The sequence below is a fragment of the Venturia canescens genome, chromosome 11, assembly GCF_019457755.1.
Source record: "Venturia canescens isolate UGA chromosome 11, ASM1945775v1, whole genome shotgun sequence".
Classification (NCBI taxonomy): Eukaryota; Metazoa; Arthropoda; class Insecta; order Hymenoptera; family Ichneumonidae; genus Venturia; species Venturia canescens.
Genome location: NC_057431.1, coordinates 15,826,060 through 15,846,429, shown reverse-complemented (window position 1 = coordinate 15,846,429; position 20,370 = coordinate 15,826,060). Strand labels below are relative to the sequence as shown.

The 20,370-nt window shown below is 36.8% G+C and overlaps 1 protein-coding gene across 1 annotated transcript in view; it reads left to right on the top strand.

Annotated features, from left to right (window-relative positions):
• LOC122418257 (extracellular sulfatase SULF-1 homolog) overlaps positions 1 to 20,370 on the top strand; it is a 561,276-nt gene that overhangs the window by 120,941 nt on the left and 419,965 nt on the right. Inside the window, exon 4 of the mRNA XM_043432385.1 lies at positions 6,168 to 6,343. Within this exon, the coding sequence (XP_043288320.1) occupies positions 6,168 to 6,343 (176 nt within the window). The remainder of the gene's footprint in view (positions 1 to 6,167; positions 6,344 to 20,370) is intronic.

The window sequence follows — 20,370 nt, the reverse complement described above, 5'->3', positions numbered from 1 at the left end:
TTTCGGCTGCGCTTTCTAGGTTAATTATGTGCAATAGAGCCTGAGGTCCAACGGTTGTACCGATTACTTTTTGCCCGATCCTATCAGCTTTTTCCCACTCAGTGAGTTTCTTTTCGTAGATCGCTTCAGTTCCTGTGCTCACACCGGCCTGTGAAACGGGTTTCGCTGTCTCTCCGTTTACTACTTTCCAGGCACCACTGGCATTTAGTGTGACACGTACTTGAAATTTCCAGGAAGCCCAATTTTCAGACCCCTTCAGATGCGCTATTTTTACGAGTTCGTTTTCCATCGTCCCTTACTGGTGTTTATCACTTTTGCACGAGGCAAGAGATTATACCTATACGCGTTTTACGTTTTGCAATTAGTTATTGTAACAAATCTCAAAACACGGAAATATTCACCACCCGATAGTCTGGGCCCATAACCTATTGAAGGTAATCAGGATTAAATCGGTTTACACAAGGAAAATGGTGAACAAAACAATTGTATTTTGAAAAAGTTATACACGAGACGATAAATTAGAGACGACTGATTGCACGAAAGAAAAAAACATATATTGCCTAACAACGCCTCTCCTTTTTTTTTAAATGAATATATATATGACGAGCTTTTCGCGATAGTCAATATTTTATTTTAACAGGTTGCTTATTTTTAGTAATATCAAAATTTGCATCTTTGAAATGCAATGAACACCTCTTAAGTTTGACAACATGATGAAGCGACATGTATATTGAGTATTTCCAGACCATGTTTACGATTGGCATTATGAATTGAAAAATACATGTGTATCTTTCATGTGTATTCATGTGAGTTTACGCCTGATCATTTTTGGATGTGATCAAATATTTTGTCTGTGTATAACCATGGAGACATACTAAATTACACTATTTGATTTACTTCAACATGCAGTGTATCTGTCACTTTATTTCTTGAATATGCCATAATAAGTTTCAACAATGTGGTTTGGGTAATTTTGAAGTTTTTTGCCTCATAGCACCAAAGTTTGTATTACTGGTACGCAGCGAGTATCTATGAACTTTGATATTCCTGTGAAGCGGCGGTAGGTGTACCAATCTTTTCACTTTTTGGTTCCAACTGAAAACTATGAATGAAGATACATGAAACAATGATGAGTTCTGTTCACTTTCAAGTGCGCTGGCTTTTATCCTTTTAGTTTTGGCATAATAAATTTTATGAATCGGTGGTAATTTTTTCTGTCTGTATCAAAATTTAGATGAATAAATCTCAGCGGATACTTGCAAACTTGGAAAATTCTGTCTATTGACATGCATGCTAGGTACTTAGTACTTCCTATTTTTGATTATGGAATATGGATATCTATTAATAATAAAAATTATATATGAATTATAGGATTTGGATATAGATTATAAATAGTAATCAATAATAAAAAATAATGATGAATGTTACAAAAATTCAGCAATGGCCTGTTTATGAATGGCATAAGAAGTCATGTTTTCAAAATGCAATGCTCATATTAAAAAGTAAGCAGTTCTGTTGGTCTTGACGCACTTCATACTTTTTCTTTTGTCCGGTTGAACCTTGGTGGCTACATGCAGAGTTTGAAAATTTTGTGCATCGACGTGGGTGCGTCAACTTTCTATCTCTGGGAATGATAATACGAATGGAAAAGATTGCTTCAAAAAGTCCTTGGAAGCACGTTTTTTAATGAAATAAAAATAACTAGCATTAAAATTCAATAAACATATGTGAAAATTGCGAATTCTGGTGGACTTGGTGAACATTAGATATATATTTTTCTTTCTCCTTCTGACAAATTTTAAGGAAAATCAATCCAAAAATTCGTTTCATTGAAAAATCTTCATGTTTTTTTTATTCACAATGATTTCATCAAAACAGATGAAAACAAAATTTATAAATGAAGGGGGAAAATTCCACAATGATACAAAATATTGAAAAACCTTACGGAATATGATTTTAATTCCACAAAATTATAGACTCGTTCGAAATGGTTGAAAAATTGAGAATATCACTTCAAACATTCGAAGAATATCAAACTGTTATAATTTGTACAAAACTTAAAGAAAATCATTGGAGAAAGGAGAATTATTTTTAAATATCACAATAGAAACATTAGAGAACTTGAGAAAATCTTATTTCAGAATATTTTTTGTGGTTTAGAACTACCACAGAAAAAAGATTTGATATCAAGCCGTAAAAATCCTCTCTTGGAGAAAAAAAATTTGGACAATTACATTGATGATCGCCCGTTTTCGCATTATACCACAAAAAATGTAAACAAAACTTCTTAAATCACACAACAAAAATGATTTCGAACCGTAACAAAATATCAAATATATTACAATCCTACAGCATTAGTGTATAATGTTCTTCACTAGTATACTGATTGTGCGGTATCAGTCTTTTTTCGACGAATCAGATGTTACAAGCCAAAATCATATCTCGGCCTCCAACCCGCTTTCCACCGTGCTCTTGGGTTCCTAATTGACAAAACATATTAAAGTACAAGGAAAAAAATCGCTGAAGTCCAACAACAGACCTGTGACGAAATATTTCCAGTAGAATTTTGACGAAAAATAGGTCTTTTTTCGTGAAAACCAACGTTATAAGCCGAAAATTATATCTCGGCCTCCAACCCGCTTTCCACCATGCTCTTTGGTTCTTAATTGACAAAACATATTAGAACACAAGGAAAAAAATCGCCAAAGTCCAAGGACAGACTTGTGATGAAATATTTCTAGCACAATTTTGACGAAAAATAGGTCGTTTTTCGTGGAAACCAACGTTATAAGCAGTAAATCATAAATAATTCATAGCAATTAAAATTAAAATTATATATTCATCAAAACATAAATAAGGAACTTTCGAGAAAAAAGACGTGATATCAAACCATAAACTTCCCCTAGGGAAAAAAAGGTTGGGACAAGTACATTGATGGTATCGTGTTTGCTGATAATTCCATCCATAAAAAAAAGAACTTGGAAATTGATGCCTCATTCTTCTTATTTGATTCGAACAGCTAAATCAATTGAAAAAAATTCCATCTAATTTACGTGCAGCATTAACATTTATTATATCAATTCGAGGCTATGTATTTTCTAATGAATTGAAAAAAGTTACCACTTGAGTTACGTGCAGCACTAAAATTTATGATATCAATCAGTGGACAAGTATTTTATTAGTAACTCCAAATTTTGACATTATTAAATTGTTCTAAGAAGCTTTTAAATCAAAGACTAATGGCTTTTAAGGCAAAGACTTATAAGAAAATCGATTTTTCTCAGACTTTCAGGATCCTTTAGTATTATTCACAAAATTCAACGTCGATTAGATCGATACAAATTATGTTTAAATAAGTGTTAAAAGTACTTGTCCGGCCCATCACTATTCATTCAATAAAAAATCAATCATAAAAAAACGAAATTGTACGGCAGAATCTGGTTAAAAATTTGTTGAAATGCGATTCATTATTAGTTTAATGCTTTTAATAATAGTATAGGTTAGTTCTTATTCCGTATGGAATTCGTTCGCTGGAAGAATAAGTACGAAGTAAAAATTGACATCATTGAATATAAACTGGAGAGTTATTTTGGAAGCTTGAACATATATATTATGTACAATTTGTTTCATTTATCGATGCAGAATAAAATCCCTTGTATATTGCGGAATAATTTGTTTCCGTTTTTTATTAAATTAGTGCAACTAAGTAAAAATTACTTGAAGATAATTCTCTCAATTCCCTCTGCATGAATACTTGTGACTTGTGAACCAAAATCGATTTTTTTATAAGTCTTTGCCACCATAGAGTACCGAATGACTAGCTTTCATGTGATTTTTTTTGGATTTAAAAGCTTCTTAGAACAATTTAATAATGTCAAAATTTGGAGTTACTAATAAAATACTTGTCCACTGATTGATATCATAAATTTTAGTGCTGCACGTAACTCAAGTGGCAACTTTTTTCAATTCATTAGAAAATACTTGGCCTCGAATTGATATAATAAATTTTAATGCTGCACGTAAATTAGATGGAATTTTTTTCAATTGATTTAGCTGTTCGAATCAAATAAGAAGAATGAGGCATCGATTTCCAAGTTTTTTTTTTATGGATGGAATTATCAGCAAACACGATACCATCAATGTACTTGTCCCAACCTTTTTTTCTCTAGGGGTCTTAATTACGACTGAGGAAAGAGAATTAAAGGTTGTGAATAAAGAGATCTAGGATTCTTTATACACTCTTTAATGAAAACAAAAGGGTTAGTAGAATTACAAAAGTGGAATGAGATAGAGGGATCTAGGATTCTCTATATATTCCGATATTGAAAATAAAATGTTAGTAGAATATAATTGAAAAATACAAACTTAATGAAATAAATTGTTTAGTACATTACCAGAGAGGTGTCTTTGATTACTTTGATTCGTTGTAGCTTACTTGTCAATGTTGAGTTATGCGGATGATCGGAAATTACTATAAGTCCGAGAAGCGGACGTTTGAAATTATTCTAAGTCCCAATCTTGAAAATGGACTTTAACATTGAATAGAAAGACTCGACTCGCTCTCTTATACAGAAGACCCGGAGTTCGGTCAGAGTTTAAGTATAAGACGGCTAACCGAATAACAACCGAACTACTGCGAACAGTATAATCGTGACTCTAGGTACGGAACGGACTGCCATGAAGATCAAAAATCTCGCCCTTTTATAGGGGCCAAAATCAGAAATTAGTGGGGAAATGTTTTAAGCCTTTTGGATTCTCAGATTTAGATTAGGGGAACTGGATGTGTCATCTTCGTAATGTTGTTTTCGTGTAGTGTTAGTTTGAGACTTTAAATTTATGGCCTAAGCGTCTTGGGTCCAAGGGTCGCTCGGTGGTTTGTTGTGTATACAGTTTTTCGAGTGTTGATGCATGGGTGTGGTTGTTGCGGGACGCGTACAGATGAATGACCTGACTATATATGGTAATGGCTAAGGCTCGAGTGAGAGCGCTCATAAGTTCGGTAGTTGATTAATCTAATATTAATTATAATATAATTAAACAAAAATTTACGTCGGTTGTGACACACGCAACTGACGATATATTTACACTGGACAATATTCCGCGCACTCTGGTTTAATTGAAAGATTACCTCAGTTGACACTTATTTCCAATCGAACGAAATAATGAAATCTTGAAAAGTTTCGTTGACATATGCATCGCGCATTTTTTTATATTTTTTATTTTCACACACAGATCACAGTCTACATTTACGCGGCCGCTTTTATACCGGTTTGGTATACTACAAGTTTTAACAAAATCAATATTAATATGCACTTCGTTAGATGACCCGATAATTATTTTTATTTTCCCGCACGCACTTTATAACATCATAACCCCAAACGTCAACATGACGTGAAACTGTGGCTGGTGACTTTCGCGCTCTCGAGCTCCTTAGCTTTTCGCCAAACTTCCTTGCTTTTTTATCGAATGTCATTTGCCCAAAAATTCTCTCACCCTTCATTGGTTGCAAGAAAATTTTTCTCACAGGGGATTGGTGATCATGGGGGCCAAGAAGCTTATGTTTGTAGCGGTTGGAGTACGCGTATACATATACTTCAAATCCTGAATGTGGCAGTAACTTTTGCATAATCTTAAGTCCGCGCAAAGTTTTTTTCTCAGAAATTACGACACCGATCATGCTGATTTTGGGCTCATTCGACAGAGAAATTCTTAATTAGCTGAAAGTTCAATTTTCAAAGCAGTACATAACTCATGAGCTTTGCAATTAAAGAAAATCACATGCCAATTTTACCCTCACCACTGCGAATCGTTTTATTCAGAGAAAGTATAGTCTCGGCGAGAGCCTCAGGCCAGCAGATAACAAGGCTGTCAATGTACTTGTTCCGAGACTCTACCGAGTCTCTTTCGAAAATTTCGAATACCGAGTCGAATTCGAAAATAAATTTGCAAAAACTTTCTCTAAGTATCACGATCGGGTAAAGTGTGGAAATTCGGGAGTAATTGTGGAATGGAAGCCGTATCGTTTCAATATAAATATTCAATAAATGATTATAATATTTTGATATCTAAGCGAAATCTGTCAATTTCACTTGTATACCACTTTCATAAACTGTTTTGATAACTAAGGTTTTGGTTCGAAAAATAAATTGTCTTTTTTATAAATACAGATTTATCAAGAGCTGAGGGACCTCGGTGAACTTGAAAATACTTACATCATTTATACCTCAGATCATGGATATCACCTCGGACAATTTGGCCTGATCAAAGGAAAAAGTTTTCCATTCGAATTCGACGTTAGAGTACCATGTCTTGTACGTGGACCTGGGGTCGAGCCTGGATCTGTGTAAGTACGCATCAATACCGCTATGAATCATCATAGTAAAGCCAAACGAATGTTGAGAAACTTTATGATAATATTCGTGCACAAAAAGGATTGTGTGCATGAAGAAGGAAAAAATATCCGTAGTATCAGGAATTATACTGCAATTTATAAAACTCTATTCTCTCACGATGAAAAACTCATAGAAATAGGGTATCGAATGGACATCACTGAACTGCGTTAGTAGTAAGGCTATGCCGTTCTAACCCCGGGATGTCAGGGGGTGAAGAGACAAAAAATTTGTGACAAAAGATTTTGGTTTTGCAACACCCCTCGGATGACTGATTTATGTTTCCGGTGTGATCATCAGATTGCATTGGACGGAATTTCCTTTTGAAAGTGCTCTTTCCAAAAGTGATTTCAATTATCGGACTCCGTGACCAAAGATGTTTACATGTCACACTAATGACAAATGACAAATAGTAGTAAGGCTAGGTTACAGCTCGTTTGGGCCAAAACCATTTGAGCCAAAATCATTTGAGCCAAAAAACAAGCAAGGATCGTGTAACTCTTGAAAGTGATGTAAGATGGCGCCACCGCTATTTTGTCGATAATCTGACAATAGTAGATTCGACGGAGATACCCGAAGGTGTACTTGATTTGACTAGTTCGGTCGGCGGATTCCGGGCATCCGGAATACGAGGCCACAGCTGTGCATTCGAATCGGAATAGAATTTCAAGCAATATATATAGTAATACTGATAATATTAGCGACATGGGAATGGCAGTAATAACAAAAATGCTCGTCAAAAGTTTAATTGGGAAACGGTGATGTTTGTTGCGCATTGTATAAATTATTTATCAATAAAGTGGAAACACAACGATGAAAACACAATGGGATACATTTTTTTTATTGTGTTATATAATTGCTAATTGACCAAGTAATTTCCAATTGATGGTAGACAGCGCCAAGGTTTTTGATATTTACGTATATTTCGCCACGGTTTTCGATGTCTACGTATATTCCTTAATAGTTTTCGCTATCCAGGTCGACGGGTCCATGATTTTCGATGTCTAGGTATTGTAACGCTTTTTCCCAGATAAGCGACAAATTATCCCAATTCCTTTGCTATTGGGCGCCAGCCGAGGTATTCTCCCCGACAAATTTTTATAGATCTTAAACAAAAGAAATAGGCTCGAGAATTGACCGGACTAGCTTTAGATATTCTCGGTAGAGGGGCGTGATCCTTCTAGAGGAAAATAATTACGGGAATGCAGAGCTGGGATTACAAATACAATTTATTAGAAAATAAAATAAGAAACAAAGATAATATTATAAATTTCCCAAATTTTCCGGTTGATAATTCCGTCATATAATATTTGATTAACAACTGTCACTTCTGTTGAACATCTGTTCTCTGATATAATAAACGATACAATTTACGATACGAAAGTAAGGCGTAGCCTACGAAATTACGATACACTGGTTCTCGGTGACAGAACACGAAATTACGATAATTCTTAACCTAGGACTCTGATCCGGATGTAAATTTTTAATTTAATGAATTCCTCTCGGCAATTCTATTTATTCCGCAACGATAAGAAATTTACTATTGATGACCAAATAAATCGAAAAGGACGTTAGAATTCAATTCACTCGTGCGACAAAGTAACCATTCGATATCGTTCAATTTTCCGATATTTCACCGATTTTAATTTGCGCGCAAAATAATACAAAAACGAGACAAAATTATGAACGAGGCAACGGCTCACCGCAATGGTTTCAGAAATGGTAACTCCGGCAATTATCTTCGGAATTACGATTCGATTTCGGGGCGTTGGCTTCTCGAAGGCAAAAGATGAGGCTCAAGAGAATGCGTCCTTCCTCGTTGTGGTCCGGATTTCGAGTAACGAGATCGATTCGAAATTTCTATAACGCGGTAGTATGGGACCTAACCCCCCACCCTTAGCCTCCTCGTTTGATCGAGCTGTTAACGGGTTCTTCGAGAATCTTCGCGAATAATTTCGCCCTCATTATTTCAAATTGTCGACGTTCGAGAATTCGTTGTTGACAATATCGATGTTGGATCTCGGTGCTGATAGACGCACCACGAGTTCGACGGTTCGGGGTGAGGGCTTTGAGTTAGCGTCCCACCGCTCGATGTTTTGAATCTCGTACTCGATGACCAACGAGATCTACGATGAAATGACGGACGATCTTCTATATTTGAACTGCCCAATTTCTCTGCTCTCGCTTCTTCCTTGATTTTACGAAACTCGTCGCTCGCCCATAAAATGTTTAAATGTGAAACAAAAAAAAAGAATATAAAATAAAATTCATAATTTTGGTTTCTTTATCGCTTGAGACTTTTGAGGAGTATTCGTTCGAGAGGAATTCTGACAACGTCGAAAGACGCCTTCCCCTGAGCCATGTTTGAGGAATTATACATTTTTAAGTGACGAGCAGAATTGCCACGTCACAGTATATTTCTCCAGGGTTTTCGATGTCTAGGTATACTTTTTCATAGTTTTTGCTACCTAGGTCAACGGCTCCATAGTTTTCGATGTCTACGTATGGTTTTTGATGTCTAGGTCGACGGCTCCATAGTTTTCGAGATCTAGGTATATTTTTTCATAGTTTTTGCTACTTAGGTCAACGGCTCCATAGTTTTCGATGTCTAGGTATATTCCTTAATAGTTTGCGCTATCCAGATCGACGGCTCCATGATTTTCGATGTCTAGGTATATTTTTTCATAGTTTTCGCTATCTAGGTCGACGGCTTCATAGTTTCCGATGTCTAGGTCGACGGCTTCATAGTTTTCGAGGTCTGGGTATATTTCTCCACGGTTTTCGAAGTCTAGGTCGACGGCTCTATGGTTATTGATGCCTAGGTATATTTCCCCACGGTTTTCGATGTCTAGGTATAGTCCTTAACAGTTTTCGCTATCCAGGTGGACGGCTTTATGATTTTCGATGTCTAGGTATATTTTTTCATAGTTTTCGCTATCTAGGTCGACGGCTACATAGTTTTTGATGTCTACGTATATTTCTCTGCGGTTTTCGATCTCTGGGTCGACGTTTTCATGGTTTTTGATGTCTAGGTATATTTCTCTACGGTTTTCGATCTCTAGGTATATTCCTTCATAGTTTGCGCTATCCAGATCGATGGCTCCATGATTTTCGATGTCTAGGTATATTTTTTCATAGTTTTCGCTATCTAGGTCGACGGCTTCATAGTTTCCGATGTCGAGGTCGACGGCTTCATAGTTTTCGAGGTCTGGGTATATTTCTCCACGGTTTTCGTAGTCTAGGTCGACGGCTCTATGGTTATTGATGCCTAGGTATATTTCCCCACGGTTTTCGATGTCTAGGTATATTCCTTAACAGTTTTCGCTATCCAGGTCGACGGCTTTATGATTTTCGATGTCTAGGTATATTTTTTCATAGTTTTCGCTATCTAGGTCGACGGCTACATAGTTTTCGATGTCTACGTATATTTCTCTGCGGTTTTCGATCTCTGGGTCGACGTTTTCATGGTTTTTGATGTCTAGGTATATTTCTCTACGGTTTTCGATCTCTAGGTATATTCCTTAATAGTTTGCGCTATCCAGATCGACGGCTCCATGATTTTCGATGTCTAGGTATATTTTTTCATAGTTTTCGCAATCTAGGTCGACGGCTCCATAGTTTTCGATGTCTAGGTATATTTCTCCATGGTTTTTGGTGTCTAGGTCGACGGCTTCATAGTTTTCGAGGTCTAGGTATATTTTTTCATAGTTTTTTCTACCTAGGTCAACGGCTCCATAGTTTTTGATGTCTACGTATATTTCTCTACGGTTTTCGATGTCTAGGTCGACGGCTCCATAGTTTGCGATGCCTAGGTACATTCCTTAATAGTTTTTGCTACCCAGATGGACGGCTCCATAGTTTCCGATGTCTAGGTATATTATTCCATATTTTCCCATGTTTTGGTATATTTCTCTACGGTTTTCGATGTCTTGGTCGACGCTTCTATAGTTTTCGATGTTTAGGTATGTTTCTCCATAGTTTCTGATGTCTAGATATATGTTTTCATAGTTTTTGCTATCTACGTCTTCGGCTCCATAGTTTTTGATGTCGAGGTATCCCTAGATATCGAAAACTATGGAGCCGTTGACCAAAACGTAGAAAAATATGGAGCCGTCGACCTAGACATCGAAAACCGTGCAAAAAATATATCTAGACATCGGAAACCATGGAGCCGTCGACCTAGATAGCGAAAACTATGAAGAAATATACCTAGACATAAAAAAATATAGAATTTTTATGGTCAATTGGCAGAACATTTTGGATTCATTGGGAAATCATCGTCAATTGGTAATATCTCCTCCACCAATTGAAAATTTAAAGATCATTTGGAATGAAGTTTCCATCAATTACCAATTATTCAGGCAATTGATGATGTCATTTGAAATATTTACTGAGTTTCTGTCAATTGTTAATAACAATTCTCCGAGTGTGCGTTTTCGATCAATGCAAAAATTACAAATTGAACATTTTTTTTCTCCTGTCTCTGGTTGTATGGCTCGGTGTATTATTCATTCCCGCTGATGGCTCGTGAAAAGTGTAATTGAGAAGCGTTGATCGTTGTTGCGCAGCATTGTATAAATTATTTATCAATAAAGCGGTTGAACCCAACAAAACACAACGATGAAAATACAATATGATAATTGTTTTTTTATTATGTTAAATAATAAATCAGGAATAGTAATTATTTAAATTCGATTATGCGTAAATCTCGTTTGTCGTAACTATCAATCCTGTATTCGTTTACGAGAATGCTTGACAATGGATATACAATGAACGATCATTGTCGTATCGCTCGGTGTATTTTTCATTCCCGTTGATGAATTTTATCATCAGCCATGTTTGGTAAGTCTTCGGTAAACACTGAGACTGAAATCAATGGAGTGAGGAAAACGATCTTATGTTCTAGTTATTTCGTAAGGCTCGATTTTTAAAAGAAATCCCCAGTAAAGGCTCAGGCTCTTGCCATAAATATCACTTGAAGGATTGTTTAAAACTCTGATGCGAAACTTGGACGATTTTTTCGAAGGTGTTCTGAAAAGTATACGATTTGAAATGTTTACTCAACTTGAATGCAAATATCGCTCTCAAGGACTAAAAAAGTACTTTGGCAAGCTCGGGTATAGATTATTCGATCGAAAGTCAAAAAGTTATCAAAACATTCAGTCGTTAATTGAGTGATCCAATTCCAACTTTTTTGTCATGATAAATTTGTACAATGACTTAGCATCGATCGATTCCCCCTAAAATCTTAATCCAACGATCGAATTATCGTATCAAATTAATCGGAACAGAACATTGCTATTCAACGAATGGACACAAACTAGATGAAGAAAGAACGCTTAATTTTTTCCATTCCATACGACCCGATGGATCCGTTTCATCTGACCCAACATTACATCGACCGTAAAGATTTTCTGTGCGTTATTTCATGTTTTCAATTGTCAAACCGTTTGAATCAAATTCGGTTTGTACGAAAATCAATAAATGCGAATTTGATGAAAGCTTCATCAAATTACACCGGCATACAAAAAAAAAGTTGTCTGCGGATAGAACCGGACTCAACAGTCTCTACGTATTTTGGCCCGCTGAATCCGCATCCGGTGTTAGCCAATACACCTCCAAAATTTGGAGTTAATTTCAAAAAACCGTAAAAATGGCGAAAAAGCATGATAAAAGTGTCTTTGATAAAAGTTGTCTTTGACCTTACTCGGGGGGTGTTTTTTATGTAATTTGACGTGCCGAGTCTGAATCTAGAGTCAGATTGGCATACCCGCAAAATTTTCAATAAACTGCAAAAATCGCTAAAACTGGGTCAAAATCGCTACGATGGGTATGGGAGAGTTTTATTAATCTAAATCGAGTACGCTGTTTTTGTATTTTGATGCGCTGAAACCGAAACCGGGCGTCTATTTTAACTCGTACGTCTATAAAATATTGCTTCCCTAGAAAAAACCGGCTAAATTTGTTCTTTACGAATTTCGAGCAGCTCAGTCCGAATCTGGTAGCTAGTAGTCCCGAGCATGCATACTTCCATCGAAGATCGTGAAAAATAACAAAAAATAGAAAAAAAACGCCAAAAAATATCGAAAAATAATATAGAGACAAATAATATAAGAGATAGTCATGGATGTTGACGAGATCTATCAAGCGTAAAGTTCCGCGGATGACGATTACCTCCCTGAGTATGAAAGCAAAGCTCCCCAAACCTTCAACCAAGAAGAATTTAATGATCCTATACGAGATGTAGGACTGCCGAAAAATGGAGCTGCATACTTGGTGGCAACATTGAAAAAGAATAACTAGCTATCAAAAGCAACATCAACTTACTTTTATCGTGACAAGAAGAATGCATAAAATACATAAAAATTCATAAAAATTACATAAAAAACACCCCCAAGTAAGGTCGAAGACAACTTTTATTATGCTTTTAACAGTGATTTTCCGCAATGTTTGCGGTTTTTTGAAATTTACTCAAAATTTTGGGGATGTATCGGCGCATTTAACCTTGGATTTAGATTCAGCGCATCAAATTTCATAAAAAACACCCCCCGAGCAAGGTCAAAGACAACTTTTATCAAAGACACTTTTATCATGCTTTTTCGCCATTTTTGCGGTTTTTTGAAATTAACTCCAAATTTTGGAGGTGTATTGGCTAACACCGGATGCGGATTCAGCGGGCCAAAATACGTAGAGACTGTTGAGTCCGGTTCTATCCGCAGACAACTTTTTTTTTGTATGCCGGTGTAATTTGATGAAGCTTTCATCAAATCCGCATTTATTGATTTTCGTACAAACCGAATTGGATTCAAACGGTTTGACAATTGAAAACATGAAATAACGCACAGAAAATCTTTACGGTCGATGTAATGTTGGGTCAGATGAAACGGATCCATCGGGTCGTATGGAATGAAAAAAATTAAGCGTTCTTTCTTCATCTAGTTTGTGTCCATTCGTTGAATAGCAATGTTCTGTTACGATTAATTTGATACGATAATTCGATCGTTGGATTAAGATTTTAGGGGGAATCGATCGATGCTAAGTCATTGTACAAATTTATCATGACAAAAAGGTTGGAATTGGATCACTCAATTAACGACTGAATGTTTTGATAACTTTTTGACTTTCGATCGAATAATCTATACCCGAGCTTGCCAAAGTACTTTTTTAGTCCTTGAGAGCGATATTTGCATTTAAGTTGAGTAAACATTTCAAATCGTATACTTTTCAGAACGCCTTCGAAAAAATCGTCCAAGTTTCGCATCAGAGTTTTAAACAATCCTTCAAGTGATATTTATGGCAAGAGCCTGAGCCTTTTCTGGGGATTTCTTTCAAAAATCGAAATTTACGAAATCACTAGAACATAAGATCGTTTTCCTCACTCCATTGATTTCAGTCTCAGTGTTTACCGAAGACTTACCAAACATGGCTGATGATAAAATTCATCAACGGGAATGAAAAATACACCGAGCGATACGACAATGATCGTTCATTGTATATCCATTGTCAAGCATTCTCGTAAACGAATACAGGATTGATAGTTACGACAAACGAGATTTACGCATAATCGAATTTAAATAATTACTATTCCTGATTTATTATTTAACATAATAAAAAAACAATTATCATATTGTATTTTCATCGTTGTGTTTTGTTGGGTTCAACCGCTTTATTCATAATTAATTTACACAATGCTGCGCAATAACGATCAACGCTTCTCAATTACACTTTTCACGAGCCATCAGCGGGAATGAATAATACACCGAGCCATACAACCAGAGACAGGAGAAAAAAAATGTTCAATTTGTAATTTTTGCATTGATCGAAAATGCACACTCGGATAATTGTTATTAACAATTGACAGAAACTCAGTAAATATTTCAAATGACATCATCAATTGCCTGAATAATTGGTAATTGATGGAAACTTCATTCCAAATGATCTTTAAATTTTCAATTGGTGGAGGAGATATTACCAATTGACGATGATTTTCCATTGAATCCAAAATGTTCTGCCAATTGACCATAAAAATTCTATATTTTTTTATGTCTAGGTATATTTCTTCATAGTTTTCGCTATCTAGGTCGACGGCTCCATGGTTTCCGATGTCTAGATATATTTTTTGCACGGTTTTCGATGTCTAGGTCGACGGCTCCATATTTTTCTACGTTTTGGTCAACGGCTCCATAGTTTTCGATATCTAGGGATACCTCGACATCAAAAACTATGGAGCCGAAGACGTAGATAGCAAAAACTATGAAAACATATATCTAGACATCAGAAACTATGGAGAAACATACCTAAACATCGAAAACTATAGAAGCGTCGACCAAGACATCGAAAACCGTAGAGAAATATACCAAAACATGGGAAAATATGGAATAATATACCTAGACATCGGAAACTATGGAGCCGTCCATCTGGGTAGCAAAAACTATTAAGGAATGTACCTAGGCATCGCAAACTATGGAGCCGTCGACCTAGACATCGAAAACCGTAGAGAAATATACGTAGACATCAAAAACTATGGAGCCGTTGACCTAGGTAGAAAAAACTATGAAAAAATATACCTAGACCTCGAAAACTATGAAGCCGTCGACCTAGACACCAAAAACCATGGAGAAATATACCTAGACATCGAAAACTATGGAGCCGTCGACCTAGATTGCGAAAACTATGAAAAAATATACCTAAACATCGAAAATCATGGAGCCGTCGACCTGGATAGCGCAAACTATTAAGGAATATATCTAGACATCGAAAACCGTGGAGAAATATACCTAGACATCGAAAACTATGGAAACGTCGACCCAGACATCAAAAACCGCAGAGAAATATACGTAGACATCGAAAACTATGAAAAAATATACCTAGACATCGAAAATCATGGAGCCGTCGACCTGGATAGCGAAAACTATTAAGAAATATACCTAGACATCGAAAACCGTGAAGCCGGTAACCTGGATAGCGAAAACTATTAAGGAAAATACCTAGACATCGAAAACCGTGGGGAAATATACCTAGACATCGAAAACCATGGAAACGTCGACCCAGACATCGAAAACCGCAGAGAAATATACGTAGACATCGAAAACTATGGAGCCGTCGACCTAGATAGCGAAAACTGTGGAGTCGTTGACCTAGGTAGCAAAAACTATGAAAAAATATACCTAGACCTCGACAACTATGAAGCCGTCGACCTAGACATCAAAAACCATACGTAGACATCGAATACTATGGAGCCTTTGACCTAGGTAGCAAAAACATTGAAAAAGTGTACCTAGACATCGAAAACCCTGGAGAAATATACCTAGACATCGCAAATCATGGAGCCGTCGACCTGAATAGCGAAAACTATGAAAAAATATACTTAGACATCGAAAATCATGGAGCCGTCGACCTGGATAGCGCAAACTATTAAAGAATATACCTAGACATCGAAAACCGTGGAGAATTATACCTAGACATCAAAGACCATGGAACCGTCAACCTGGATAGCGAAAACCATTAAGGAATATACCTAGACATTGAAAACCGTGGGGAAATATACCTAGACATCGATAACCATAGAGCCGTTGACCTAGACATCGAAAACTATAGAAACGTCGACCCAGACATCGAAAACCGCAAAGAAATATACGTAGACATCGATAACCATAGAGCCGTCGACCTAGATAGCGAAAACTATGAAAAAATATACCTAGACATCGAAAATCATGGAGCCGTCGACCTGAATAGCGAAAACTATTAAGGAATATACCTAGACATCGAAAACCGTGAAGCCGTCAACCTGGATAGCGAAAACTATTAAGGAATATACCAAGACATCGAAAACCGTAGAGAAATATACCTAGACATCAAAAACCATGGAGCCGTCAACCTGGATAGCAAAAACTTTATTAAGGGATATACCTAAACGTTGAAAACCGTGGGGAAATATACCTAGACATCGATAACCATAGAGCTGTCAACCTAGACATCGCAAACTATGGAAACGTCGATCCAGGCATCGAAAACCGCAGAGAAATATACGTGGACATCAAAAACTATGGAGCCGTCGACCTAGATAGCGAAAACTATTAAGGAATATACCTAGACATCGAAAACCGTGGGGAAATATACCTAGACATCGGTAACCATAGAGCCGTCGTCCTAGACTTCGAAAACCGTGGAGAAATATACCTAGACATCGAAAACTATGGAGCCGTCGACCTAGATAGCGAAAACTATTAAGGAATATACCTAGACATCGAAAACCGTGGGGAAATTTACCTAGGCATCAATAACCATAGAGCCGTCGACCTAGACTTCGAAAACCGTGGAGAAATATACCCAGACCTCGAAAACTATGGAGCCGTCGACCTAGACATCGAATACTATGGAGTCGTTGACCTAGGTAGCAAAAACTATGAAAAAATATACCTAGACCTCGAAAATTATGAAGCCGTCGACCTGGATAGTGAAAACTTTTAAGGAATATACGTAGACATCGAAAACTGTGGAGAAATATACCTAAATATCAATAACCATGGCGCTGTCTACCATCAATTGAAAATTACTTGGTCAATTAGCAATTATATAACACAATAAAAAAAAATTTATCACATTGCGTTTTCATCGTTGTGTTTCCACTTTATTGATAAATAATTTATACAATGCGCAACAAAGATCACCGCTTCCCAATTACACTTTTCACGAGCATTCTTGTTATTATACTGCCATCCCCATGTCGTCGCTAATATTATCAGTATTACTATATATATTGCTTGAAATTCTTTTCTGATTCGAATGCACAGCTGTGGCCTCGTATTCCGGATGCCCAGAATCCGCTACCCGAACTAGTCAAATCAAGTACACCTTCGGGTATCTCCGTCGAATCTACTATTGTCAGATTATCGACAAAACAGCGATGGCGCCATCTTACATCACTTTCAAGAGTTACACGATTCTCGCTTGTTTTTTGGCTCAAATGGTTTTGGCCCAAACGAGCTGTAACCGTAAGGCTATACCAGTTCTCACTCAGGAGGGAGCGGGGACGGGGGAGCCCGGGGACCGTTGCGGAGCTGCATGGTATGTGGAGGGAGAAGGTTCTCGGACAGCGGGGGTGCGGCGGCACTTTGAGGAGACAAAAAATTTATGACAAAAGATTTTTTTCACCGCACCCTCGAATAACTGATTTATATTTCCGGTGTGATTATCAGATTGCATTGGACGGAATTTTCTTTTGAAAGTGCTCTTTCTAAAGATGATCTCAATTATCGGACTCCGTGACCAAAGATGTTTGCATGTCACACTAATGACAAATTTATGTGTTCTGTGTAACATACACTATCGTCGGAAAGTTTCCGGACAAAAATTGAAAAGAGAGCCGATAATATTTGTTGCGCCATTTTGCCGTTAAATGATGTAGGCAAATTTCCCTTGCGGCATTTAAAAATAGAAACATTTAGCTTCATTTTGGCTTATTTAAAAATTGTGCACGATTTTTTTTTACAACCCTCACCGATTTTTGAAAACGACAATTTTTTGTCATTTTTTTGTTGACTTTCAAATAAACCCTGTTTATGATAAAAAATTGTTTCATGCATTTTTCGGATTAAAAGCTTAAAGGGGGAAGCCTTAACTTTAATTTCTTTTTTTATAAAGTTCTCTAGCATTTTTTTTCTAAAGTTATAGTGTTTTTTATGAAAAATGGGATATTTCGAAAATTGCTCCGGAGCACGTAAACGATGAGGTTTACAAAAAAACCTCAAGAGGATAAAAAGTTGTAATATTTTATGGTAAAATCATACGAATTTTTTTAAATAGTTTTTTTTCAATTTTTTTTTCTTGATTTCTGGTGGGTGCTCGATTGTTATAAAAACCATTAATATGATTGAATAAAATTTTGTACTTACATTTGAAACTTTTGTCTCGTCGAAAAACCCTCCTCTCGCGGACGAGACCTGGCCTTGACGAGACGTGGCATCCTCTCTACAAGCTTTGGGAAGGTCTCCTGGTTCGTTTCGTTCCACGCTTTCACGAGAGAGTCCCATAGATTTTCGGCGGACGAATGGGTGCCTTTACGTACTTGCCGATCTATCTCGTCCCACAAAAGCTCGATTGGATTAAGATCGCGCGACTGAGGAGGCCACTGCATAATCCGTTGTTGTAAAAAAAATCGTGCACAATTTTTAAATAGGCCAAAATGTTTCTATTTTTAAATGGCACAAGGGAAATTTGCCTACATCATTTAACGGCAAAATGGCGCAACAAATAGTATCGGCTCTCTTTTCAATTTTTGTCCGGTAACTTTCCGACGGTAGTGTATTTTGTATTCCTGAGGTGACGCAAGTTCCGATGAGATTTCTTTTTTCAAAACAAGCTCTAACGCTCTCAGGGGGGTGTGGGGATAGGGGGAGCGCGTTGCGGGGGCTGGACGGTGTATGGAGGAGGCAGGTTCTCAGGGTAGCGAGGAAGTGGTGGGGGAGTGGGGATGCAGCGGTCCTGTTTGCGGCATTGCATAGACAAAGAATATTGCCAGCCAAAAAAGAATTCGCGGATGCTCCTTCGAATGACAGATTTATGTTTCCTGCGGAGTTTTAAGAAAAGTCAGTTGAGAAGAACAGTGTTCTCAATTATTAGAATCCGTGACGGAGGAGACGCCTAATGAAAGATTTATGTGTTCTGTGTTATATATTTTTACATTCCTGAGATTGCGATGAGATTTCGTTTTGAAAATACACCTGCCCTTCCCTCCAACTTTTGACTTGGGAGATGTTTAAAAGAATGTTTTCCGACAAAAAAAAATATAAAAATTTCACATTGAACGCTTATTCTAAAAGTAAACGTCGCGATGGAAAGGTGTGCGAGTATGTATGCTATCCCTCCAGTGAAAGATCCATCGACATTAACAGAAAATGAACTTGAGTCATTGACGAAGCCTTTGCTTTTAAAGCACTATAGTAATTCTATTCCCATGCTATGGGATCGTTTACCTAAGTACTTGCAGTGTGATGCTTTTTTTCTTTTATCCAATGATAGAAGCCTGAATGATATCAAATGGTTGAATTATACGAATTGAATCAAGAAAACACGATGACATGCGAAGGTAGAAGCTCCTTTCGATTCACGTTCTTGAATTCCAAACATTTGTCATGTGCATTCAGCAGCAGAATCGCGCAGTCGTTTATCTCGCCACAATCCACCTCATGTGATTGGAGCTTCTCATGAGATGAAAAATAGTGAAGGCATCTATGAAAGTGCAGAAAAAAAAACATATTTTTGATTACTAACAAATTTTTATTATATTTTAAAAATCTTATAATTGTAACGTAACGCTCTTGCCGACCTGGCCTGAACGCCGCCACGCGTCGGTTCGAGCTACCTTTATTTAGAAGGAGCAGGTATGAACGAGACGAGAGACGAGAGTTGAGTTTGAAAAAATAACAAAATGAATTTATTGAACTAATTTTGACTGCTTTACAAAAATAAATAATCGCAATTGTGTCTTTGATTTATATTTTGTTTTGTCCGCGTTGCTTAACCGAATCAGGCGAGAAAAAACTCGAAAGACCCGGAAAAACGGAGCGTTTTTCTGTGTGAAATTCTTTTATTGAATTTCCAATTTGTTTATTTTCTTTTTGTACAATAAATGACGCTTTATGATTTATCGTGTTTCCGCCTATTTTATCCCCCTTTCCAGCACGCATTGCATAAGATTTTTCAGAACAAACAAAAAAAATGTGATTCGCAATTTTATTTGATTGACAATTACGATGTCCTGGATGCCTGACCCCTTGGAACTCAATGTTTATGTCTCCTATCAATTCAAGAGTGTCGTACGCTTTTCTTTTTACAATTTTTACGTTTTGATCGCTTTGATGCTCTACAATTGCTTTTGTGTCGCACGATGGCCCAAATGGACAACGGATTATTGAATTATGAAATTATCAATTAATTCTAAAGCAAATTAGTTCGTTAATAAGAATTTCAAAACAGTCTT